The sequence below is a fragment of the Corylus avellana genome, chromosome 3 (genome assembly GCF_965113065.1).
Source record: "Corylus avellana chromosome 3, dhCorAvel1.hap1.2, whole genome shotgun sequence".
Lineage (NCBI taxonomy): Eukaryota > Viridiplantae > Streptophyta > Magnoliopsida > Fagales > Betulaceae > Corylus > Corylus avellana.
In genome coordinates, this window is record NC_142492.1 from 2,320,076 (window position 1) to 2,346,678 (window position 26,603).

Consider the following 26,603-nt stretch of genomic DNA (forward strand, 5'->3'; position numbering starts at 1 on the left):
CTCTCATGCAAAGCTAAATTCACCAGTAAAGCAAAATATTTTAATTATTATATTATATTGACAGTTTAGCTGTAATTTGTAAAGCAACTCAATATAACTTTGCTCTCAATTAATTTTACCTTTTTTTGCTGAATAAATACTTTTTTTGAATGCACAAAGGAAATGGTACTGGCCCACACGGGGAACCTGTCATCTCTGTCTTCCACAAAAAAACAAAAAATACTTTATTCAACAAAAAATATTTCATCGATTTGATGCCGTTTTGATCCAAAAAGAAATTTTAAAGAATAAAAAGAGTCGCTCCAAATAGCTTAAAAGTTAAAAGGATTAAATTCATTTAATAAAATAATTGTGGTTGTAAACATAATTTCATTGGCGTTAAAAATTACCTTCAAAAATTATCTACAGTTGTGTCTACAAAACTTGATAAAGAATTTTAAGAAAAAAAATACTTATTTTTATTTCTATTTATAGTTAGTAGAAATTAAGAAAAATAAAAGGGTACAACCAAGTCCTACGAGCATGTTTAGGATTGCGTTTTGATTATTTTTGAATTTTTTGAACATTTAAAAACGCTTTTAATTTTTTTATCAAACATATAATTTTTTATTCAAACGAAATTTTTGAGTGTTAAACACACTTTTAAACCCTTCAAATACACGCCCAAATATACTCTTAGTATTTATGTATGCTTTACCATTTCCCACCAAGGTTTTGACCGTGGATAAGAGCGATTGTTGTTTCCTTAAAAAACAATTATCTACTTTAGGAAGTTATCGACAAACCAATGTTGGTAGGTAGCTTAAGCAGACAACGAGTAATTTCAAAGAGACACTATCTCATAGTGGAGCACGCCACGGTACGTTGGTCCAAAATTTCTGTTGAAAGGGATAGGGAACTGCTCAAAAACATAAATCGTGTAAATTAAGGGATACTTTTGTCTTAATTCATTTTAAAATATATATATATATAACAATTACATTTTTTTTTTTTTTTTACAAGTCTGCACAAGAAGGTGAGAGAGATTTAAACTAGTGACATCTGTTTTATTAGGCGTAGTCCCATCCAATTGAACTATCTCTTTGACATGAATTTTAAACATATATCACTTTAATAGACTAATTTAAAAACAATTTTTTCAACCCAACTTGAAAAAGAACTTTATCATAAATTTATTTTTCATTGACTCTTCCGTGAATATAAGATCAATGCCACGAAGATTTTGCAAATCAAGTTGACTCCTTCTACATGTACATCACTTTGAAGGGACCAAATCGTTGTTTTTTCTTTTGTCTTTTTCTTTTTTCAAAGGCATGACTCAACAAAGTTTAGGAGTATTTTTTCCCTTTCAAATAATATTATTTTTCATATGAAATTTTGATTTTAGTTTTTAAACTAATGCAGTTTATGTCACGTAGATATCATGCTTGTAAGGAGAATAGAAATGGCCAAATAAGAAAATTATTGAAGGTATAAAAATATTATATATCACATTTTGTTCTCATAATTTTTCATCAAAATTAACATAACTGTCTTAACCAATCCTTTCTTTATACTTAAGAGCAATAGAGATATAAGATATTGATCTATTCTCCCTCCAAGCCGACTTGGACTCTTTCCTCCCTTGTTTAATTCTCGACTTTAATGTAGTCATTTACTTGGGCAACAATGCTGGCTTTTTTTCTATAGCTATCTAATACGGTGGATTGGGCACTTCCCACCTTACAGGACCTTTTAAAAAGCCTAAACTATGACTTTTTCGTTTTCTGGTAAAAAAAAAAAAAAAAAAAAAAAAAAAGCTATGACTTTTTCGTTTTCTTCGGGTAAAGTTCCATTACTTAGAGAGAGAAAAAAAAATATACAAGAACCACAAAAGAAAGAATCAACCAAGCCAACACAATAACTCAATAAAATTTTAAAGTGATTAGGATATATATTAAGGCGTAGATTCAAATCTCCGCAATGAAATATCTCTATATATGCTTGATTAGTATTAGCGGTCTTGAATTATCATTTTAATTCTCACTCTCACATGTTTATTCTCAAGATGTGTTTGGTATTATCTTTTATTGATTTCCTTTACAAATTTATTGTATGGAGATAAACTAGAGATATAAAAAATAAAAATAAAAATAAAAATATTTGAGAACAAACATTTTTCTTCTAAAAATCATCATTAAATAAGAGAAAGTGTAAGAGAGTAAAAGTAGAAGTGAAAAAGTTTATAGCATTACACGACGGAAGGTTCCGTTTGTTTCGATGTAAACTATTTTTTGTTAGAAAATATTTTCAATGAAATCAAAAAATATTTCGCATCATTTTTTTTTTTTGAGGAGGGGGGTGGGCGGGGCGTTTAGCTCATACAAAAAATGAGTGACTGCAAAAAAGGGTTGGCAAATTCTTGCAACCTTTTGAGGTCCACGGTGTTTTGGTAGATGTTTGATAATAGTATGGGCCGTATGGCATTGGTTCGACAATTTGAGATAGAAAAATTTAAACTTGAAAAATAGTTTTAAAAATTTAAAATCGGAAATCATTTTACAAAACTAAAAAAGTTTTTAAAGTCAAACTTAAAAATATTTTTAATTTGTTTACAAAAAAAAAAAAAAATAATAATTTAATTATTATTTTCGATAACACTAAAAAATACCAAAAATGTTTTTCAAAAAATATTTTAAACCGAAGCTTCATCCACGCTCTTTATAAACAAATAAATTCTATTATACCCCGCTTATTAAGATTCATAACAGAGCTCTCTCTCTCTAGCATGCGCACATTTGAGCGCCAAAGATGGAGGAAATGGATGAAACCGAAGCCGTGCCTCAGGTCCATTTTCGGCACTTTGTCCTCTCACTTGTTGCGTTTCTTGCTGTCTGTTTGGTTGCTGAGAAAACCAAGGAAGATAGAGTGAAACCAAATTCCGAGTCGCTTCCGGAATCTTTACAAAATGTGAACTAACTAACTGAAACATACATCTAAACTGAGGCGAATAGCTCTATTAGCTTCGTTTTCCGTAGACTTTCGTTTTCACTTGTCCTAATTAATGATATGTATAAGATCCAGTTATTAGAAACCCTCTGTTTGTTTGCCGATAAAATCTCAGAAAAGAGGAGACGACGAATTTATTCAAGTAATGCATTATGCCGTTCTCGTTTCTGAAGTATAAACTGAACCGAACTCGACCGAGTCAAAGCATTCCAACGAGGCTCAGTTGAGAGGATTCTTTAAATTTTATTTAATTATTTTTTCCGAGGTTCTGAATGCAGGAAAACTATAAGATTCATAACCTTGATTTATTATTATTATTATTTTAATTTCCTGCTCAATATCTAGAAAAAAGGGCCTAGATGGACTATGAATGTTGGTTTAGCTGATTGCATCTTTATTGTTATTTTTATTCTTTCTTTATATCTTGATGTTTTGTGTATTAAATAAGTATGCTAGAACTTGCAATAGTATATATAATAATTGCCTCAAAATTTTCTAAGAGAGAGAGAGAGAGTAAATTGATTTCTTAATAAACTATAACAGCAACTACAACAGAGATTACATGTCATGAGGATGTCAACTTATATTAAACATAATGGGGTTTGTGAATCTACATAATGTCTGTTACCTGTTCTAATGATTTTAGACAAAAGTGTTAGAACTTACAATTAATGTTAAATCTGAGATATAAGTTCTTCTCCTGAGGAGTGTATAGTGTAAATATTCTCAAATCTGTACTGTCCGCATGCTTTCTTTCCAACACAATCAATTTGTTTGGATCTACTTGCAGGTTTACATGGCTTGCATTCAACATGGCAATCGGTGAGCTTCCTCTTACTATATTTATCCTCTGTTCCTACATAGATTGAAAAAGAATTATTTTATATTGGCAGTGAAGTTATGAATATTGATATCTAATAAAATTAAGTTGATTTTGAGACTTCAAAAAATAGTCATGCAGGAAATACTGATGAGTATATAGTATAATACTTGAGCAACTTTTTAATTTATGGTCTGCAATTTTGAAAGATGTAGGTTGACTCTGGTTATTGCTGTTGGGACTTGTTACAATTCTGGATTAGCATAGGTGCTTAAACTGAGTTATTAAGGTTAAATTCTGATGGAAACATCCAGCCTTTTCTCTTATTTGGAAACTCAAATTAAAGTGCTAATTAGCTCTAGCTCAACTGGAACCTCCTTCCCTTGTAAGAACAATGTGTAAGGTGAGGTCATAGGTTTATAACCTTCCAGATGGAAATGTAACTTAACAATAAAAAACCTCACATTAAAGTGAAATGATGTTAGAAACTGGAGATGCTTTCTTCCTTTATGTTAATTATCAATTTTGATAAAACTTTCAGTGAAGTGAAGAAAAAAAGGACATTTTTCCGGAAGCATTGGTTTGTTTTCTTCGGTAATGGAAGCTATAGAGTTAATTAAAAAAAAAAGAAAAAAAGAACCAGATTGAACTAATGCAGTAGCAAAATGTAAATGTGGCTAAAGGTTTTGCTTGTGCTTTATACTTTCTTGAAATTGAATAGGATTTTAACATATAGAAAAAGAGGAAAGAAAGATTTTATGCCTACAATTAATGACCCTGCAAAACTTCTGTTCCAGAGTTGGAGTTTCTTATTATGATTCCAGTATTTGCCAACTTCATGCGCTGGAAGTTTGGGAAGATGGTAGCACAGATTTTCCCTTGATTGATCTTGGTATGAGTTTCAAGTGTCTTTGTTTGGAATGGATTCTATTTCTTTTAGCCCCATTCAGTTGGTAGTGTGTTTTTTAATAATTGAAATAAAAGAATTTTGGGTTGGTTTCATATCACTCAAATCATCTGCGTCCTTGTAATCTTTTTGTTGTAATTATTTTTTAACATATATAGCTTCATATGCCTTTTTTATTTTCTTTGGCTGTGTCATTGATTCAGTAAAATATCAAGCTAAGCCCCTGAACATTTACACAAGCACTAAAAGTGACGAAGCCTTTTTGTGTGCTTTACAACGTAGTGGTATGCTGCTCATCTCCTGGTTGCATTATAAACTATGCCTGTGCACCTTGTTTAGTCTCTAAGGTGGTGCAGATGGAACAACTGAGGCTCCTACGGTGAAGCTTGTGAAAAGTTCAATATTCAGCTATGAGCAGGCATGGCACAGGTATAAAAAGCATTGGTAAAATGTTTAGTGCTGTTTTGCTGGCCTCATCTTGGAGATATCAAACTTCACTTAATCTGAGAGATTCTGAATTAAAGCATTTGCAGATTGTCCTTCTTAAAATAAGCCAAAGTAATTTGATAAGTATTGTTTCTAGGCTTGGCAGAAGCGCTGTTGTATAATTCTTTCATATTGTTGTATGTTTCAGATATTACACGCTGATGGAATATGGTAGTCAAAACGCTATATACTGATGTGCATTCACTTTAACTCATAAAATGCAAGTGCTGCCTGTCAAGTTTACAGACTAGTCATAAAACTGAATTGTTGCAAACTTGTACACCTGGATATAAAACTGAATTTCATACCTGAATTCTTTATTTTAAGAAGGAAAAGCAAGTCTGTAAGGTTTCTATTTGACTCATTTCCACCATACAAGTCTTATGTGTAGGGCAATGTCTTTTGTCAAACTATAGGCCAATATCTCTTTTCTCCCTTCATTGCAGTTGATACACATGATTGTCAGTCTTCTAGACTGCCTAATTAGAAATCTCCTTCAGGCTTTTGTTTTGATAAGTATTAATCCATTTCAACATTCTTCCCTTCCTGTTCGTTACTTAATCAAGGTGGTTGAGAATATTACTTGTATGTTTGTTATTGGGAGTGCTATCTGAAACTGTTCTATGTGATGTTGTTATGAAATTAAGTAATAGGATGCTCTCTCCCTCACTATATCCTGCTGCGTCCTCTCTCTTTTTTATTTATTTTTTATTTTTTTGACATTTTTCAGATTGATATACCTTCGAGTAACAGGAATGGATGATGGATTAAACATCAAGGAGAGGATTTGTTATGTAAGTCAGAAAATAACTCTCTCACACACAAATTCTAGTTGATGCCGTTCTATGTGTTTTCAATTTTAGATGAGTTAATACAAATTGCTAACCATATATTCTTGCTTGTTAATAATGCTGATGTTTCTAATATTGTATTCTATATAGTGTGGATTCTATTTTTGATACTTTGAAGTTGCAGTGATGTGATTAAACATTATGGATTTCTTCTCCCTCAGTCCATGTGATTGCAAACCCATCTTTGCAAAGTAACTGTATGATTGGAGCTTATAGATTTGTTTATCCTGATATCTACATTAAGCTTCTTTTGTTCTTCCATCAAATGCAGTTGAGTTCTATGATGGACATGGAAAGTGATGTTCAAGTTCGTGCAAGTGGGGGTCTTCTTGCCATATTAGAAAATGAAAGGATTGTGGATACCCTGGAGCAAAACGAACGGGGCCATGCATCAATTACAATTGATTCTGTGATAGAGATCTCATTGTATCTTTTTTCCTATTATCATCAATGCGTAAATTGTTCTTTTTTCTTATTTTCAAATTCAGTTATTTCAAATTAACATATTCCTGGATGAAACTTGGACTACAATGTACTCCTTTATAGCCAAAATTAGAAACAATTTTCTCAAACTTGATGCTGCAGCTCATGAGGCATTACAGATTTTCCAGATAGACAAACATCCTAGCCACATGGGCATTGGTAGAGCAAAAGAAGGGTAATCGTTGAATAACTCTCTATGTTTTCCTTGCATGATATCTCTAAGATCCTAGACATATGGCCATTAGTAGAGCAAAAGAAGGGTAATTGTTTAATAACTCTCTATGTTTTTCCTTGCATGATATCTCTAACATATTTTTTAATCGCAGGTTCTCTGTTTTTGGCATGATGAATAAGGTTTGTCAAGGTTATTTATATTTTATTTTCTTGTTATCTTTGCATATTGATATGATTCATTTTTCCTTTATTCAGTGTGTAACGCCAGTGGGTAGACGCCTCTTGAGGTAAATTTGACTAGAGAAGTTCTGTATGCCACTATTTGAGATGCTATTTATAATTTAAGAACTTAATATGTTCTCATTTTAGAAGCTGGTTCCTGAGGCCTATACTAGACCTTGAAAATTTAAACAGGCGTCTCAATGCTGTATCCTTTCATTGTGTAAGTGTGAGGATTGCCTATGCTTAACTAACCTGAATGGATCTAGGAAAGAACCAAAGAAGAATAATGTAATCTGACAAAACCATGGAACAGGCTTGCTTGAAGATGATTTTGCAGCAGGTCTGTGGCCCATAAGAACTGAAAATAAGTTCTTAAAACTATAGAATTGAAGATGATTTGCCTAAGTGATAAATAGATCAACTTTAGAATTATAATTCTATGCATGTAATTGAACATAACTAAAGCTCATTTTCTTTAATGGGATAAAGATATCATTCTTTGTTTGCTCTGAAGATCTGATGGCTTCTTTGCGAGAAACTCTGATGTCTGTCAAGGACATTCCCCACATACTCAAGGTACTAATAATATCTGTTCTTTATACTTACTCCTGTCCTTGTGCAGCATTCTGTATTATTGCCCCTCCAAAATAAAGATATACAGCTCTATGATGTAGTTACTATTATAGCAGGGTCTATCGGTTGCTGAGATCAGAGGAATTTATAAAGATCTATATATTATTTGCATAATTATTCCTTAACAGTATTGATTATGAAGCATTATCTAATCTTGAAGCATTATTCCTTAACAGTCTATAGAACACTTGGATACTCGCTAATAAAAATTTCTGTTTGACAAACATTAATTATCAATATTTGGTTGACATTATGATAATTCTGATTGTTATCCTCTAGAAAAATGATTGTTTTATATAAGAGTGCCCCATTTGCATCTGTATTTCTTGAATTATGAAATTTTTTATTTATTTTTTTTTTATTTTTTTTTCTGGAAGAAATTCAACTCTCCAAGCTCTCTATGCACCTGTGGCGACTGGATAGCTTTTCTAAAGGTTAGTACCTCAATATGTTATGCTTTCAAATCTTAATCCTTTCTCAGTTAGCAAGAATATATAAGTTATTTATCTAGAGACAGTTGTAGGATGGTATCCTTTATTGATGTTAGGGTTAAAAGAAAAAGAAAAAAAAAAGAAAAAGAAGAGAAACCTTGGAAAGACTATAGCTTGGTTTTAAGCAATGGACTTCTCCCATCAAACCAAAAAAGAAGAAGAATAAAAAAGACATGATATAAAATTATTTGAGAAGTGTTCCTCTATTGAACCCAACATGCGTGCTCACATCTATCAAGAGGAGGAAGAAGATAGAGACATTGATAGGCAAGGAGTTTTCATGTCATTTTACTCAAACATGCCACCTTCTTGTGGATGGTTACTCTGTTAGAAACTTGTGCCTTTGCAGAAACAAGTAAAACATTTTGCTCTCTGTTTACTTCAAAGCTTGCAAATAATCCCATGAGTCACGCCTCTTATTAATGAACAAGATTTAAATTGTCTCATTTGTTATGACTATATCATTGTCTAGATATATTGTCAACTTCCTCGTTGGCTTACTTTATAACTAATGAATGGAGAAGAGGATATTTAAAAAATAAAAAAAGCAAAGAAAATAAAATTTTGGTTACTTTTGCTCCATACCTTGCTCCCTCTTTCATTTCTTTTGTCTCTCTGATAACCAACTAAACAAAGGAAAAGAAGAGAAGCTTAAAATTTCTGGTGAACCTAGTAAAGTCTAGGTTCACAGGTTCTTCTCAATTTACAAGATTGTTGGGTAATATTGCCAAAATCATGGGCTATTAATGGTATGAGAATATCATGTTATAAGAGTTACTTCGTGTCCTACGGTGGTAACTTTCAGTTGGTGGTTTTATTCTATACCTAATAAATGTGTTCTTTAGGAAGCAAAGATATACTTATCTTAAGTGTCGTATTCACTTCTGATCATACATTGAATGATGCTAATATTTGAGCCTTAAGAAACACTACTTGCAGATATGTTATCTTTTATATGAACTACTGATAAAACAGCATTACTTCTTCTTGTTTAGGTCTTAAACAATGTGATCTTGTATGTAATAGACATTCTAAATAGAAGTTTATTTTTTCTTGTAGAGTGTCTGCTCACTTTTGCATGTTAACAAGATATTTGAAGTAGGGATTTCTGAAACTCTACGAGAGCATTTGGAGCACTTCAACTTGGACATTGTTGAGGAGGTATTAAACTAGTTCCTTCAACTGCATTCTCTGTTAGGTCTATGTTATTGTATACGTATATGGTTTTTGATTTTTTTTTTCTAATTTAATTTGTGTGTGTCTGTACATGTGTAACTTTGTTGCAGGCTGCTTCATGCATTACAACAGATCTGGCTTACGTTTATGAATTGGTTAGTCTACATCCTCAATATTCTGTTTGCTTTGTTTTGCTTACCTGCTGCAGTTAGGTACAGTTGGTATTAATGCTTGTGTGAGTGTCTTCTTTTCCAATAGTTGTAAACAAGACTGGCTCTCTCTCTGTCTCTCCACCCCACCCGCCCCCCCCCCCCCCCCCCCCCCCCCCCCCCTTTTCCTTCCCCCAAAACTTTTATTGGTCTTATTCTTACATATGGCACTGTCTCTTAATAGGTAATTGGTGTTCTTGATGTCAATAGAAGCAAAGAAAAGGGTTATGGGACAATAGTGAAAGAGTGTTTCTGTGATGAGGTTAGACATAAATTTTCCATGCTTGTCTTTTCCAAACATAAGGATCTTCCAAACTTATTACTTCTCGGGAAAAAAATATGAAAAATAAAACTTGTTTGATCTATCCACCCTTCAATTGGAATGGAATGTATTCACCATAGTAGTTCCTCATTTTTAAGGTTAATTTAATGAACGTTGCTATCTTATTCAATATCAAAATGGAATTTTTTTTTAATGTTTTAACTTTCATGCTTCACATCAATTGCTTTTCAGTTCTCTTCAACTCACTGACATCTGAAATTTAATTATGCCTGTTCTTGACAAATCACACCATTTTGTTGTCATCTAGTTGGATGAGCTGAGGCAAATATATGAGGAATTACCAGAATTTCTGGAACAGGTGCCTGTTATGCAATAATTTGTATATCAAATGAGAGTAAGAGGAAATAAAATCCGTAAATAAATTTGTTTTGACCATACCATTGCCTTGCAGTTGTCATCATTGGAACGTGCACAACTTCCTCCTCTATGTAAAGACAAGCTTGATCCTTGTATTGTTTACATAAACCAAATAGGTTAGTCTTCATGTTTGAAGCAACTTTACGTAAGAATTTTTCAAGGGTAATTCAAAATTTTGGTGTATTTTCCTCTGATTTTATATTCATTAGATTCGATACTAGTTTTCTTTGATTTCTTTCTAGCAACTCCTCATGTATCAGATGGTCAGTAGATGATGTAGGCTTGGTTTGAAGTTGAATATAGTCCATCATCCCTCAGTTGTTAAATGATGAGACTTGACTCATGATAGTCGTTGCATTACATTGTTAAATTCCTGTTAGTGCATCTATAAAATTGTAGAGAGTAATGTAAGGATGATCGGAGAATCAAGTTTTTATTAGACATTGAAATGGACATTTCATGATACACTCTGTAGTTCAATGCACTGGGAACCTGGGGCAGAACTAGAATCTAGCCGAATGTCTCAGCCTCTAGGGTCTCTTGATTTTCTTCAAATATGGTTCCTATATTAATACTACATAATGCAATAATGATCCAGAAGATTTCCATTGTGATAATGGAATATGACACTGCAATTTTAAATGATACTATGGGTGCCTTTCTATGATGTTTATCTTGTTGCCTGTCATTTTTTTTTTTCATGTTTAGGATACTTGATGTGCTTTTTGGGAGAAAAACTTGATGAAACCACACTAGAGCAGCTTCAAGATTTTGAGTTTGCAGTAAGTTGGTGCTTCATTTAATTTAAATGAATGCTCTAATGTTATTATTATGTATTTCACTTAAGACAACATGGCTTTCAAACATAGTTCTCTGACCTGGATGGGGAGACAAAACGATTCTTTTATCGTACCCCAAAGACACGAGAATTGGACAACCTGCTTGGAGATATCTATCATAAAATCCTAGGTATGTAAGATAAAATACTCTTCTGTTCTGTGCTTTCTTGTTAAATATTCTTAGCTTCTTGGTGTTTTATATTGATTACTGTCATACACATAGGATCATGTCTGGGTTTTAATATTTTGAACAAGTGTGTAATTTCATAAACTGAGAGCTCTACTCCACTCGGTGGCTACTTATTAATATCTAAAGTAGACTTAAAGAATAGCAACAGAGCTAGTGTTTCTAGTTCTAAGTGTTATGATTGGATTTTGTTCATATGTGATCCCTTTTGTACGATTTTCATTTCTCTAATTCTTTGTTGAAGATATGGTGAAGATACACAATTTGATTATTATAGGCTGTAAGAATAGTAGCAGAGCCCCTGTTTTACAAGCTTTAAGTGTAATGTTTGATTATGTTCTGATCTGACCTATTTTATAAATTATTTGTTTATCTGAGTTCATTCTTGAAGATATGGAGAGGGCGATTACTAGAGATTTGGTGTCACATATACTTCTGTTTTCAACTCATTTGCTTAAGGCTGTCAATTTTACAGCTGAACTTGATTGGTGAGAATCATACGAACAAGAAGTTCTCCTGTATTTCTCATGACATTCCCCTATCTTTTATTTTTCTTCCTTTTTATACTTATTATTAACTGTTTTACTTCAGCTTTTTGTCATTGGCACTTGTTGCTCGTCAGAACAATTATGTGAGGCCTACTTTGACATTAGAAAACTTGCTTGATATACAAAATGGAAGGTGAGAGCCGTCTGGCTTATTTGCTTTTATTGTGATCCTTAAGAGAATTGAGATTTACCAATGGCTTTGTAACAAATAGTTTATACCATTTTCAGACATGTTTTGCAGGAAATGACAGTAGACACATTTATTCCCAATGATACAAAGATTCTTGATGATGGTAAATGGAAAATACACTCAATAATAGCACAGAAAATGAATCTCAGATTAAATATGTTCAATGAAGCCTCATCCCATCTGAACATACTGGTTATTCTTGTTAATTTTTCAACATTGTGTTGCTTCAGGAAGAATTCATATCATCACTGGTCCTAATTATTCGGGGAAGAGTATCTATATAAAGCAGGTCATTCATTAATTCTTTTTCCATTGAAGAGAGAATACACTCTTGATTTTGCTCTATCTACATTGTTTTGTCAATCTTATTGATAGAATTTACATGTGAGTTCATGCACATTTATTTTGGCGTACAAATTTCATTATGCTTTAGGAAAACCTATTTTAGAGTAAATTTTGGTTTGACGATGATATCTACAGCTTGCACATGCACTTTAGTTTTGGTGTACAATCCATAGTTCTTAAAATATCCTTCACTAGAGTTACTTTAATGTTGCGGCTGTTTAACATGTTATAATCCCTTTAATAGCTAAGCCTAGCTAAGCTAGTGCCATCTATGTAATAACATTCCATTACTAGTGTTAGAGGAATTTAGGGTTTGCATGTAAAGAGAAGAAAGAAGAGGCTGTGTTATTTTTCACGTAGCCTTCTCCTCTCATACTTCATATATATATATATCTAATGTAACATTGAGTACAAAGACCAAAATACCCCATATAATATATTAACCCTAATATGCTCATCTAACACTCCCCCTCAAGCTGGAGCATATATATCATATAAGCCCAGCTTGGAACAAATAAACTCTAACTTCTTTTGACACAAAGACTTTGTAAACATATCAGCTAGTTGATCTTCAGACTTCACAAATGGTGTAGATATATCTCTGCTGAGTATCTTATCTCGAACAAAGTGACAATCGACCTCAATATGCTTAGTTCTTTCATGAAAAACAGAGTTAGATGCAATATGTATAGCGGCTTGATTGTCACAAAATAATGGGATAGGAGTAGGAGCAGTGAATCCAATCTCCTGTAGGAAATGTTGTAACCACGTCAATTCACTAGCAGTATTAGACATTGCCCTGTATTCTGCCTCAGCACTCGACCGTGCCACCACCGTTTGTTTCTTACTTTTCCACGTCACCAGATTACCACCCAAGAATGTGCAATACCCTGTAGTAGATCGCCTATCTGGGAGGGAACCTGCCCAATCTGCATCAGTAAACCCTTCTACCCGGAGGTGTCCATTCGGTCTATACAATATCCCAAGGCCAGGAGCTCCTTTCAAATATCGAATAATACGAGTAACAGCTTCCCAATGTAAAACTCTAGGAGCCTCCAAGAATTGACTAACAACACCAACTGCATATGAAATGTCTGGCCTAGTAATAGTGAGATAATTCAACTTTCCAACCAAACGACGATACCTACTAGGATCTTCAAATAATTCTCCTTCATCTTTTACTAATTTCTGATTAGGATCCATTGGAGTGTCAACAGGACGAGCACCCAAGAGACCTGTCTCTTCTAACAAATCAAGTGCATATTTTCTTTGAGATAAATTGATACCCTTTCGGGATCTAGCAACTTCAATCCCCAAGAAATATCTGAGTTTTCCCAAATCTTTAGTATGAAACTTCTGCTGTAAAAACAGTTTCAATCGAGCGATACCTCCTGAATCATCCCCTGTAATCACAATGTCATCCACATATACCACAAGAAGAATGTAGCCTGCATTTGTATGCAAGTGAAATACTGAATGATCTGTCTGACAACGCTGAAGACCAAACTCCATAACGGCCTCAGAGAACTTCCCAAACCATGCCCGTGGAGATTGCTTGAGACCATACAAAGCCTTCTTTAACTTACAAACACAACTCCGATACTCCCCCTAAGCAACAAACCCAGGTGGTTGCTCCATATAAACTTCCTCATGTAAATCCCCATGTAAAAAGGCATTTTTGACGTCCAACTGAAATAAGGGCCAATTAAGATTAGCAGCCAAAGAAATAAGAATACGAACGGAAGAGATTTTGGCAACTGGAGAAAACGTCTCATCATAATCAATACCATATGTCTGTGTATAACCCTTAGCAACCAAACGAGCTTTCAACCGTTCAACAGAACCATCAGGATTAAACTTAACCGTGTATACCCATTTGCAACCAACAGTCTTCTTAGCAGGGGGTAATGGAACAAGTTCCCACGTACCACTTTGATGTAAGGCCTTCATTTCCAATTCCATAGCTTGCCTCCAACCAGAGTCAGATAAGGCATCCTGCACTGTCTTTGGGGTGGAAACAGTGGAAAGATGGGAAATAAAGCAAAAATGGGAAGGAGATAAAGAACTAGTGGATACAAACTGACTGATAGGATGTTTAGTAGTGCAAGAACGTGTACCTTTCCGTAGGGCAATGGGCAAGGAATCAGATGCAGGTGCCAGTGGATCCGAAGACGGGGAGGATGATGGTGGAGGTGCAGGAGCTGATGGTCGTGGCCGACGTGTATAAACCTGGAGAGGAGCAGGTGAAGGTGGAGGCAACATGACAGACTTAGAGAGATATGGAACAGGCAGCGGAACAGACGCGACATCAGGCTCAAGAGTAGACGCTCCAAAAGACGCATCAACAGGAAAATAGGAAAGAGACTCAACAAAGGTGACATCGGCGCTAGTAAAGTAGCGGCGAAGAACAGGACTATAACAACGATATCCTTTCTGAGTTGGGGAATAACCAAGAAAGACACATTTGGTAGAACGAGGATCAAGTTTATCATAACCAGGACCTAAATTATGAACATAACAAACACACCCAAAAACCCTAAGTGGTAAGGCAAATGGGGGTGAAGAACAGTATAACAGAGAATGAGGAGAAGCGCCATCTAAGACCGAGGAGGGCATTCGATTAATGAGGTAACAAGCAGTAAGAATAGCGTCACTCCAAAAATGTTTGGGGACATGCATATGAAATAAGAGACAACGTGCAACATCCAATAAATGACGATTCTTGCGTTCAGCCACTCCATTTTGTTGTGGAGTGTGAGCACATGATGTTTGATGGATAATGCCTTTATCAGACAAATAAGAGGCAAAAGAACTAGATGTGTATTCTTTGGCATTATCAGAACGCAAAATACGAATTTTCTTAGTAAATTGAGTCTTAATCATATTACGAAAAATCCGGAAAACAGAAAATAACTCTGAACGATTTTTCATTAAAAATAGCCAAGTCATACGGGAAAAATCATCCACAAAGGTCACAAAATAATGAAATTTATTGGATGCAATATTCATTGGACCTCATACATCAGAATGAACTAACTCAAAAGGATGTGAAACACGACTAACAACTCTTGACGGAAAAGAAACACGACGGTGCTTACTAAGCTGACAAGCTTCGCAAGACATGGACAACTCGTTTCGAAGACTTGGGACTTGATGTTTCAATGTAGGAAGGGAAGGATGACCAAGACGACAATGCCACTGAAGAGCTGAGGTTGACAACTGTAAAGCACATGAGGAAAATGAAGGTGCAAGATCCAGATAATATAAGCCACCAACTTCATGCCCCATACCAATCATCCTCCTCGTCTTGAGATCCTGAAAAATGCACAAAGAAGGGTAAAAACTGACAGAACAATTAAGAGCTTTGGTAATTTTACTAATGGATAACAAATTAAAAGGAAAACCAGGAACGTGTAGAACAGAAAGCAACTCAATATCTGGACTCAAATGGGTATGGCCAGAGCCGGCTACGGTGGAGAGGGAACCATTAGCTAGGGTGACACTGTGGGGTGTATCAACAGGACGATAATCAGAGAGAGAAGTGGACGAACCAGTCATATGCTCATTGGCGCCAGAATCAATAATCCAAGAGTCGCGAGTGGAGGATAAAAGACAGTGAGATGCAGTACCTGACTGAGCAAGAGTAGCAGTGGAAGAGGTAGAAGCCCGCTTATGGGTTAAGAACTGAGCATACTCATCTTTCGGAATGGAGATCAAATCATTCTCGAAGTGTGAGCTCGAGCTAACAGGTGGTCCAGATGGAGCTGGGAAATCAGCATGAGAAGCAACCTGATTGGCCAACCCAGATGGGGTGCCATGTAAATCCCAACAAAAATCCACAGAATGATTAGTACGACCACAATGAGTGCATTTGCGAGGCCCACGACCTCCAATGCGACCTCCGCCTCGAGAATCACGTCCACCACGAAAACCACGACCACCATGACCACCCCGTCCCCCACGAGAACTACCATAACTTCCACGGGCAGCAATAAAGGCAGCACGCTCACTAGTACGCTCAGAACTTATCTGAGAGCTACGATCAGTAAGAGTAGCACGCTGAATCCGAGAAAAGACTTCAGGAAGTGAGGGAAGTGTAGAACCCCCCAAAATCTGCGCACGAACCGACTCAAACTCAGGTTTCAAGCCAAGAAGAAACCGAACCACATCCACATCTTGACGTTGCTGTTCCATTTTCTTCAGGTCCTTAGAGAGCGGTTGGTACAAGTTTCGCTCCTTGCAAATAGCCACAACTTGGTTGTAGTACTCATCCACAGTTTGATCACCTTGTTCAAGTCCAAAATACTGTTTACACACTTCATAAATTCGAGTAATATTCCCAGTTCCAGAGTACATGTGACTAAGATGATCCCAAATGTCCTTGGCACTAGGCAAGTAGATGCATGAAGATCCAATGAGAAAAACTTCAACAGACCTTGCCCAATAAATATAATTCTTGCCATTGAGCTTCACAAGAGTCATAGGAGCATTAACAAAGGAAGTTTCAAGTTTAGAGGCCATAATCTCAACAACAAAGAAGCCAGACTCCACAGAAATACAAAAAAAAATAATAGGAACTGTAACAACCACTTAAAAGGAATGGGAGAAAAAAAAATCCAAAACCAGAAACTCGCCGGAGGTTCGCCGGAGACTCGCCGGAGACCGTCGAAACTCGTCGGGGACAGGCAGACCACGCCGGAAATCCCACTGGAAGGACCAAAACTAGAAGCTAAGCCAAACAGGGACCTGCGCCGGAGACTTACCGGAGGCTCGCCGGAAACTTGCCGGAAACTCGCCGGAAATACACTGAAACACGCCGGTGTTTGACAGACCTCACCGGTGATACCAAAACCCACAGCGACAGACCCAAGCGACTACCACAGAACACGTCGGCAAACCACCACAGACTCAGTCGACGACCACACTTCAACGACAACCCAGTTTCTGCCGATCATCACTGTAACCTGCCGGCAGCCATATACTTCACCAACAACCACAGACTAGACCGTAAATACACCACAAACCACACCGGCGACCATCTATCCCCAATCACTATTCGCGGGCATGAAGCCCACGTCTCACAATTCCACGCGCAGTAGGAGAAAACTAGGATTCGGGTAAAAAAAAATATATTAATAAAGAAGGGAGGAAGAAGCGGGGTGAGAGATGCAGTCAATAGTTATGGCTCTGATACCATGTTAGAGGAATTTAGGGTTTGCATGTAAAGAGAAGAAAGAAGAGGCTGTGTTATTTTTCACGTAGCCTTCTCCTCTCATACTTCATATATATATATATATATATCTAATGTAACATTGAGTACAAAGACCAAAATACCCCATATAATATATTAACCCTAATATGCTCATCTAACAACTAGTATCCTAATTCTTGTGCCTGAGACACCTGCATATTATGCGTCATAAGCCATATTGGGTGTTGATAACTGCATTGAACTTAGATTTATTTTGAGGTGACCTTGTTGATATGTATCATGTTTCTTTGTCACATAGGTGGGGCATTGGATGTTAACGTTGTACCTGTACTGTACAATTTATCATGAATTAAAGCATAGTGACAATTCATTTTCCAGGTAGCTTTAATCGTTTTCCTTTCCCACATTGGAAGTTTCGTTCCGGCAGATGCTGCAACTGTGGGTTTGACTGATAGGTGAGACCTCAATACGTCCAACATCTTTCTTGGAACAGCAGTTATACAATAATGTGCCTTTGGTTGTACCAACCACAGCCCTATGCTAACAGGATATTCTGCGCAACGGGAAGCAAACTTATGACTGCTGAACAATCAACATTTATGATTGATCTTCATCAAGTTGGGATGATGCTAAGGTATACCAGAATGAGTGTAGCTAGGATAGCTTTAAACTAATAAACAAATGGTCGTAGATTACAACATTTGCATATCATGTTTCTTGGTTTTTTGGACTCTTGAAGTGTGTCGTAAACCATCTTTTGGCTGCTAAGTTTACATGTTCCATAAAATGAGGATGTAATTCAAACTGCCCAAGTTATAAGAGTTCTTAAATGGTCAAAAAGAGGGGATCTTCCATTTTAGGAGTATTATTTCATAAAAGAACAATACTTTTTGTTCTGATTCCTTTCTATATTATTCATGTTAAAAAATTCTACAGGCAAGCAACTTCACGATCTTTGTGTCTATTGGATGAATTTGGTAAAGGTACTCTTACGGAAGGTTAGTCTCTGCAAGAGATAAGCTTTTTACACCTTGGCTATGCTATGTCTATAGTAACTTGAGCATTGCAGATATCATGCTCTGCATATATTATTTCAGATGGCATTGGTCTGCTAGGTGGAACCATAAATCACTTTGTCACTTGTGATGACCCCCCGAAGGTTGGAGGTTCTTCTCTTCCTGCCATACAAATAGCATTCTAATAGTGATTGGATCTTTTCTATTTTTTACTGTCCTCAAAATTTGTAAGATCCTTTTGCTGAAATTATTTCTTTTTACTGTCTCTAGACCATTTTTTAAAACGACTAAACCATTTCCCATAGTGTTTCTGGTACTTGTTTAGATCTTTTTTGTTCATTCCTATTTTCCCAAGCAATTGAATCAAATTACCATGCAAGAGCGATTAAACTAGTAAAAATTTCTCGCAAAAATTGAGCATGCACTGCATCTGCTTCAATTCAACTATGCTATATTATCTTGCAGGTTCTGGTGTGCACCCATTTCGCAGAGTTATTTGATAAGGGTTGCCTTCTGGAGGTTATGATTTTGTAGATTCATTACCTCAGATATTCGCACTTGCACGGTGTGGACATCATGAAGTGTTGATATATCCTTTTTGTTTTCACAAATTTCAGTCTGAGATGATCAAATTTTACACCATGAGTGTGCTGAGGCCTGACAACAGTTCTACAAATATTGACGACATTGTATTTTTATATCGGTATGTTTTTATTGTTCTCTACATTGTAATACTCATGACCATTATATGGTAGTTTTCATTATAGAGTTGAGGTGGTGGAGTTTCTTCATTTGTTACCAAAGTTATTTATTTGAGCCTCTATTTCTTCTGGTGAGCAATTGCTTTTCCGGTAAATATTTTTGGAAACCATTTCTTTTTCCTTTGGAATATTTTTACTGGAAATAATTGGCATCACAACAGATGCAGCAACAGAAATTGTTAAATTCAATTATCCCAAAAAAATGTTCCATTGTGTTCACTGACTGCTCAGCATGCATCCGTATGTTGCCATTTACTCAAATGTGGTATGTGCAGTTTTGGATAGCATGATCTAGTTGTTTTAGTTTCAAGGCAGATGGATCATTATGGTTCATCAGTCAAATGAGTTGAATCTTGTGATTTAGTCTCCATTCTGGATTTAGGAATCATAATGTATGTAATCTTTGTGATTCCGCCTTCTTTGTACAATGCATATATTATAATTTCTCATTGGGTATTGCACTTAAAGTGCTATATTTCTGTAATCTTCAATTTTTTATTGCTTGCAGACTTGTTCCCGGACATGCACTTCTTAGCTATGGTGAGTACATAATTGCTTCTCTAAGTTGGGGATTCGTGTTGAAAATTATTATGGGAGATCATTCATTCCAGTTTTCATCCCACAGGGCTGCATTGTGCGCTACTTGCTGGTACATCTGAGACATTGCTGGAAGTTAAATTATATTCAGGGCTCTCAAAAACAAAAAGGGGAAATTCTTTGCTTTCTTCTGGTTTTTGCATTCTTCTGTATGTTATTGCATGGGTAAATGCAAAACATGGTTTCAAAATCTAGCTATATAGACCCATTTTCTTTCACGTGTTTTTTCTTTTTTCCTTTTTGTTTGAGGTGTGCGGTGGGGGTTGGTGGCTCTCAACGAACTCTGGAGTACTTCTTGTAGGTGATTAGAGACACGAGTGTTGTTTTTAGATATATGCAAATAAAACATTTCTGGAATTTCTGATACCTGTGAGATGGAATTAGAACTAAAATCTTGCTTTTGAACATGAATATGGTATTAACAACCTCATCCAGATAAGAGTGATTAATCTTTTATAAACATAACCCCATTTACTCTGAAAAGAGAAGCAATAAAACAAAGGTCTTCTAGGGGCTGCTTCTCTGACAGCTTTCAATTTTCTGATGAAACTGATTGCATTGATTATGTAGGTGTCCCTGATGAAGTCATAAAGAGAGCAGCATTTGTATTGGATGCTATTGAAAATGATAAACATGTTGAGCGATTGTGCAACGAGAATATATCAGCTCGAGATCAGCAATACAAGGTGTTAACTCAAGGGATAAATCTCACATATGACATGGAATTTCCTGTGTTCCGGTTCTTAAATGTACCATTCTTTTTTCCCATTTTGGAGCTAAATGCAGGATGCAGTGGATAAGATGTTGGCGTTTGATGTTTCCAGTGGGGACCTCAAGCTTTTCTTTCAGGATATATTTCCATCTTAGTCCTAGGGATATTGAAGGTATCCTTTTCCACTATTATATTCTCAACAATAACAACAATCCATGTTATCATATTCTACATATATGTTCTCTTGGTTTGATTTTCTGCAGGAAATTTTTCGGGTTTAGTTTACATATCACATGGTAAATCTAGACATAGGAAATAGACTATCATTGTGGTTTTTATTTTCTGGCTGTAACAAAGATTGCAGATTAATGAAAATAAAGAAGAGGAAGAGAGAGCTGCACATGTCCTAACGCGTGTCATTGCCTCTAATTGCTTTTGGATTTTGGCTACAATTGTATCCTGAAATATGTTGAACTTAAAATAGTAACAGTAGTTTTTTAAGCTCTCATTTTTCTTTTACAGATTTCTTTTCTTCTGCTACGCTACACGATATGGTATAACTCTCTCTTTGCACGCACAGATACGACATCTTGGTGACGAATTTTGTAAACGCTTCTGCATTACGAAGGTAGCATTTGGCAGGGCTGTGTAATGTTGATTCTAAACTGCAACTAGCTGTCTCACATTCAACGGAAATGTGTATTGTGAAGGGCCATCAAAAATGTTATCAGCAATAATGCGATGAGCAGCCTCTGTAGGATGGTATAGGTCCCAGAAGACGTGATCTCTTCTGTTGGAGCAATAGGTCGCAATTGGCAGGCAAGCAACTTTGGCATTAAGGTTCCCTAGCCCACAACATGCAGCTTTAACCTCTGTAAATCCTGAATTGAAATAGAAACTAGGTTCATAACCATTCTTATAATAAGTCTAACAGGAAAAGGAACAAATGTAGGAATAAAGAAAGAGAAATCATGAATATGGACAGAAAACTTTTGGGAAAACCTATATTTACCCCTTCTAACTACCCCTATTTGTAATGTACTCCCCCAATGTTTTAATTTTTTACAATATTTTCCAATTTACCACTGGGATGCAGTCCCTCTTCCACGCCCAAAATGAACCCCCCCCCCCCCCCCCCCCCTCTAAAAAAATGAACCCCCCCCCCCTCTAAAAAAAAAAAGGTAGATTGGGGGTATTTTTGTCATTTTGGGTTGCGGAAAAGTGACATTGCTCCATTGTAAAAATTGAAACATTTGGAAGTGATTACAAATAGAGTGATAGTTAGAGACAGGTAAATGTAGTTTTCCAAACTTTTGGATTTGAAGATAAGTCTACTTTACAATATGAAAAACTGATCTTTGCTGGGGTGATCAGTTTTTGATGCGCATATATTTTTCAAACTTTAAAAGGTAAGTTATCAAATATGCTATACTAAGAATTAACCAAACATGAATATTTTCGGAACAAATCTGAGAAAAGGAAATAATTTTGCACACCATATCTTTTTGCTCTTAATTTTGTCAGAAGAAAAAGTAGTTTACCATAAGTTGATGGTTTCTGTATGAAGTTTTGCAAGACGCTGTAGGTATTGATGTAAGAGTAGTTGATGTCCTTGAGCTCTGATTTCAATCCCTGCAACATTGAGGTAAGGGCTACATTGTATTTAACTGACAAGTTATTTGTTTCTTCATTACATTCTTCCGTCTTGTTCTTATTCCTCTGCGACGGGCAGCACCCGATTGCCCCAACACCCGCAATCACAAATTTACGTGTACCGTAATTGTGTATACGCTGTCAAAAATTCAAAATAAAAATGGTGAGCCAGTCATTTAAAATTGAAATTCATTGTATCCATGACTTACACATGAAAAAATTTAGCTATTTGTAATGAAGATTCAAGGGTTGATTGGCGGTATCAAGTCGATATGATTAGGAACAGAATCAAGATTTTTTACCTGAAGGGGCCAAAGTATGAATGAGGGGTCAAACTTACTTTTGATATAGGTCAGGCTTCGTTTTTAAGGCTAAAAATACATATATTTAACTTAATTTAAAAATAAAAGAAAAATTGAAAACCAATGGGGTCCTTTGGTCTATACACGGTTCCATTCCTGAATATGATGAGATAAAAGTGCAGTGTATAATATTACTTTATGCCAAAGAGAAGTGCTATACACCAAACTTTTATTGTATTAGTGCTAACATGTACTATCAATTAGCCCTTAGGTCAATCATTGTTAAAAAAAATAAAATAAAATAAAAAAAATCTAAGCGTTGAGATATGATAAAAGGGTGGTGAATAGTTTTATTCAATCTATGCCAAAAGCTTTGTTATCTTGGATTCTTCTAATTGAGGAGCTTCATGCCAGTTGAATGATTATTCGGCTTGGAATGAAAAAGGTTAAAACGTAAAATATTTAATTAAAATTAGGTAAATTATAGTGTCAATGTCAAATTTAAAATTCCTACTTTGATACTTGTTTAATTGCTAATTATCTACAAAAATTTAGCTGATATATAGCCTGATAGGAAAGAATCATGAATTTAATTAATATTTTAATAATAATTATAAACAAAAGTAAATACTTTCGATATTACCTTTAATTGTCCTTTTAGTGCAAGAGCCATCGAGTCGACGTACTGCTGTGGGGTACTATTCTTGTGGAGATCAGAGTCGTAGTAACCGAAGATATCGTTGCTTCCAATCACAACGGCGACAAGAGATTTGGATAAAAGCTTTTGTGCACCAGAGGATCCAACCTTTTTCTTCAAGTCCTCGCACACCGCTGAAAAGTAGTCTACTTGTTTCGTCAAAGGTAGTGATTGACGCTGGACGTACAAGTAATACACACACAAAAACAACTCGATCGTTAGCTTGGGGTAATTCTCATTCTCCTTTGTTTTTACCTTAGGCTAAGTTGGTTAATTGCTTTGTGTAAATGGGCCACTTTGTTAAATCCCAATTGTTATAAAAGACAAACGTTTTCAACCAAATCAGATTCGAGTTTTTTTTTTTTTTTTTTTAATTGAGGACTTAAATTTTTTTCAAAACATGGTTAGAGAATATTAATTGCATCGAATACAATTCATAAAATTGTCATATATCCCTTTTAGGAAATGCTAGGTATTCTTCTGTTGTTCTCCTAGTCTTAGGTGAATATTATTTTTTAAAAACCTGGTGAAAGAAATAATGACCAGTTTCTTTTTTGTTTTTTAAGAAAATAATATCAACTTAAGACTAAGAGAATACCTAGCATTCTCTTATCCTTAAGATGAAAGAATCATATAATTTTTTAATTAGTACGAGAGAAGCATATATCGATAAGAATAATAATAAAGAATACGGGTTCTCCGAGTCCTAAGTAGATAGTATTTTCTAAAAATTAGACGAAAGAAATAAGAACCACTTTTTTTTTAGAAAATAATATTCACCTAAAATTAAAAAAAAAAAAAAAATTAAAAAAAAATCAGAAGAATATTAATTAGCCCTCATTAATTATTCTAAAAGTCAATTATGAGAAAGGGGATTGTTATATAAAGAAAAATGGTGCGGGCCGTCCTCAAGAGGTAGCTCAATCGGTTAGGATCACATTTAATGAAGTGAAGATCACTAGTTCAAATTTCCTTCTCCCCTCTTGTGCGGACATGTCAAAAAAAAAAAAATGGTGTGGCCGTGTGGTGGTGCACAAAAAAAGTTAAAAATTAGAAAAATGATAGATTTTTCAAGACTTTTCTAAAAAAATTGTACCAAACTCAGGTTATGCAACGTGGCACATCAGTTTGGAATCAAAGTTTTAGAAAAAGGTCTTGGAAATTAAAACTACATGAATCATTTTTCAAGTAAAAAGGAGAAGAAGTTGTACTTCCACTTACATAACGTTCGTCCGTGCCATCAAAGATTCCTGCACCTCCGGATGCGAAGCTAACACCAGTTAGAAACGATGCGTTATTCTTGTTGGAGCTTGACAGCAGGGATAGATATGGTGGTGAAGTTGGCAGCCCCACTTTCTCAGCTGCCCAATAATTGTATAAACAATAATAATAATATCAATGAAATTGACATTAATTAGCATATATATATATGTGGTTCCCTGTCCATTGTATTCTTCCTGGTTCAAACTTTATAACGTGAAAAAGTAGGTGAATTAAAGAGTTAACGACAGACACGAAAAGGTTCTTCTAGTTGTAAAGATCATGTAATCACATGAATACTAAAATCTTTTAGGTACCAAAAAAAGTTGACTTTAAGAATCTTGTCAACTTGTGGTCTCTTTTGCTTTTGTAATTTCAATTACCCAAAAAAAACTTTGTTTGGATTAACGTACGTACCGAGGAAGTCCGCCGCGTTCTTGCCGTTGGTAAACCTCCCTGTTGGTTTTTTGGTGGGGAAGTCGACGCCATTGTGGGGAAAATCTGCTTTGGCAAGTGAAAGCTTTAAGTAGTTGTTATTGCCCACATCTACAAGAGAGTCTCCAAATACAAACATGGCTGGGACCATCTGAGCCTCCAACAAATTCAAGCTCGAGAGAAAGAGGAAGAAACTCGCAGCAAAAACATTGGAAGGCGCCATTGCAGGAGTCCTAGCAAGAACTCTCTCTCTCAAAATGTGGTGGGAATAGAGATAGAGGATGTGGCAGGGAAGGGTGGGGTTGGGTTTTATAGAGGGAACAAATGGATGACATCGAGAGTTTTTAGTGTGAAAAGAAAGATAATTTTTTGAACGAAAATTTAAAAATTTTACTGAGTAAAAAAATTTTACATAGTAGAGTTATAGCATAAAGTTCTGAAAAATAATAATAATTAAATACATATCAAAGACAACTTGCGTGGAATCTAGTGGCGGCAGCAGAAATACTCCGGCAATATTCACAAATTAAGAACTTTGTTTTAACTTTTCCTAATTTATTAATTTTAAGGTGCATTTAAAGTATAGCTTAGGTTATTTGGTTTCAGTGACTGGTGACAAGTGACAACCGTACCCCCCATTCCACTTCGCCGATGGCCCCATGCATGGGACTTCCCGTCCCCGGACGCAAACCTCACATCCATCTCTTGTCGGTCAAAGATTACTCCACTTGGACATTATCTGAGCCATCCACTGAAAAGCATCTCTCATTTTGGTTCGTTGGTTTTTTATGGTTCGTTTCAACCGATTATGCGCCTCATGAGTCATCATCTGTCCCATTATACAATTAAGTTAGCATAAAGTTTTTCATTATGTAATAAAACAGAAGGGGACAAGCTTCATTAGTTAACAATGCTATATATTCAATTCACATCTCATTTTTATATTTTACTAGACAATTACAAGTGATCGTGTGCTCGTGGGGAAGCTTAGTTCCTTCAATCCAGTTTTTAAAAATGACATGTATTTTTTTTTAATAACATGTGAGATGCACATGAATTTTTTTCTAATATTATTTATTTCAACTTTGTTCTTATTATAAAAAAAATATGTACATCTCACATGTTTAAATGATACATGTCATTTTTATAGACTGGATTGAAGAAAGTTTCTCCAACCAAGATTAAAAAAAAAAAAAAAAAAAATCTGTCCAGGAAGCTTAGGTGTAGGGCTTACCTACTTAATTGGAACACCGGCTCAAATTGGACGAAATTAGCGCAAGGGATTTCATGAAATTTGAGTGGGAGTTTCCCATCCTCATTCCTCACGTGCGTATTCCCTGTGGACAGCTAGCTATTACAATATTACATGTTTGGAGATGAGTCAGCAGAGCTTTTTTGTTAGTGCACCATCCCACACTCAACCCATTTCTGACTTCCTGTAGGAACTTTTTTTTTTTTCCTTGTTGACCATAAATAAATGTGCATTAATTAATTGTTTTAGTTGTGGCATTCTTTCGTAAATGGGAAATCTCAAGAAAGCAATACCGAGAGATCACACGGCCTAAACAAGCACATAATTTGCTCCATTTTTTGGGATCGATATCAATCAATCAATCAAGAGATAATGAGCAATTCGAACTTGGATTTGGTGACATCCACTTTAGGTTTAAGGTTTTATCTGATCAGACTGATTTGTGTAGAAAGACGCC

General features: G+C 35.4%; 3 protein-coding genes and 1 pseudogene across 5 annotated transcripts; 1 reads left to right on the forward strand and 3 right to left on the reverse strand.

The window, feature by feature from the left end:
• The first annotated feature begins 2,752 nt into the window (after positions 1-2,752).
• Positions 2,753-21,256, forward strand: MSH5 (MUTS-homolog 5). 3 transcript variants are annotated; one of them, XM_059586649.2, is made up of 34 exons: positions 2,753-2,826; positions 3,779-3,810; positions 4,606-4,700; positions 4,919-4,999; positions 5,072-5,144; positions 5,932-5,995; positions 6,324-6,478; positions 6,609-6,710; positions 6,862-6,889; positions 6,965-6,996; positions 7,079-7,136; positions 7,421-7,507; positions 7,942-7,998; positions 9,115-9,216; positions 9,342-9,386; positions 9,625-9,702; positions 10,031-10,081; positions 10,175-10,256; positions 10,849-10,922; positions 11,010-11,109; positions 11,558-11,654; positions 11,758-11,847; positions 11,943-12,007; positions 12,135-12,193; positions 17,840-17,916; positions 18,009-18,095; positions 18,398-18,459; positions 18,559-18,620; positions 18,943-18,996; positions 19,095-19,180; positions 19,747-19,778; positions 19,864-19,887; positions 20,406-20,521; positions 20,622-21,256. In XM_059586649.2, the coding sequence occupies exons 1-34, from the start codon at positions 2,791-2,793 to the stop codon at positions 20,700-20,702; spliced, it is 2,424 nt and encodes an 807-aa protein (XP_059442632.2). In that variant the 5' UTR covers positions 2,753-2,790; the 3' UTR covers positions 20,703-21,256. The 3 variants fall into 3 exon arrangements, with proteins under 3 accessions (XP_059442632.2, XP_088370644.1, XP_088370645.1); XM_088514518.1 differs by having other exon boundaries at positions 6,862-6,996; XM_088514519.1 differs by lacking the exon at positions 2,753-2,826 and having other exon boundaries at positions 3,734-3,810.
• LOC148586687 (secreted RxLR effector protein 161 pseudogene) lies at positions 12,247-13,486 on the reverse strand (annotated as a pseudogene).
• On the reverse strand, positions 15,503-16,770 carry LOC148586688 (uncharacterized). Its single transcript, XM_088514091.1, has 2 exons — positions 15,801-16,770; positions 15,503-15,564 (listed from the first exon to the last, which is right to left on the reverse strand). Exons 1-2 carry the CDS (start codon positions 16,768-16,770, stop codon positions 15,527-15,529), a joined length of 1,008 nt encoding a protein of 335 aa, XP_088370217.1. The 3' UTR covers positions 15,503-15,526.
• Positions 20,950-25,183, reverse strand: LOC132174906 (GDSL esterase/lipase At5g55050). Its single transcript, XM_059586652.2, has 5 exons — positions 24,877-25,183; positions 24,421-24,560; positions 23,146-23,376; positions 22,089-22,338; positions 20,950-21,428 (listed from the first exon to the last, which is right to left on the reverse strand). The coding sequence occupies exons 1-5, from the start codon at positions 25,115-25,117 to the stop codon at positions 21,208-21,210; spliced, it is 1,083 nt and encodes a 360-aa protein (XP_059442635.2). The 5' UTR covers positions 25,118-25,183; the 3' UTR covers positions 20,950-21,207.
• Between the last annotated feature and the right edge of the window lie 1,420 nt (positions 25,184-26,603).

What these genes read in the sequence shown, in the direction of transcription:
- LOC132174906 (XM_059586652.2), bottom strand. Translation starts at nt 25,117, where the DNA reads ATGGCGCCTTCCAATGTTTTTGCTGCGAGTTTCTTCCTCTTTCTCTCG. An exon ending in GAACGCGGCGGACTTCCTCG is followed by an intron (nt 24,561 to 24,876) that starts GTACGTACGTTA and finishes ATTATTGGGCAG; the next exon opens with CTGAGAAAGTGGGGCTGCCA. An exon ending in ATGGCACGGACGAACGTTAT is followed by an intron (nt 23,377 to 24,420) that starts GTAAGTGGAAGT and finishes TTGTACGTCCAG; the next exon opens with CGTCAATCACTACCTTTGAC.
- MSH5 (XM_088514518.1), top strand. Translation starts at nt 2,791, where the DNA reads ATGGAGGAAATGGATGAAACCGAAGCCGTGCCTCAG. An exon ending in TAAAGGTACTCTTACGGAAG is followed by an intron (nt 18,460 to 18,558) that starts GTTAGTCTCTGC and finishes ATATTATTTCAG; the next exon opens with ATGGCATTGGTCTGCTAGGT. An exon ending in ATAAGGGTTGCCTTCTGGAG is followed by an intron (nt 18,997 to 19,094) that starts GTTATGATTTTG and finishes CACAAATTTCAG; the next exon opens with TCTGAGATGATCAAATTTTA.
- LOC148586688 (XM_088514091.1), bottom strand. Translation starts at nt 16,770, where the DNA reads ATGGCCTCTAAACTTGAAACTTCCTTTGTTAATGCTCCTATGACTCTT. An exon ending in CGCCAATGAGCATATGACTG is followed by an intron (nt 15,565 to 15,800) that starts GTTCGTCCACTT and finishes TGCATTTTTCAG; the next exon opens with GATCTCAAGACGAGGAGGAT.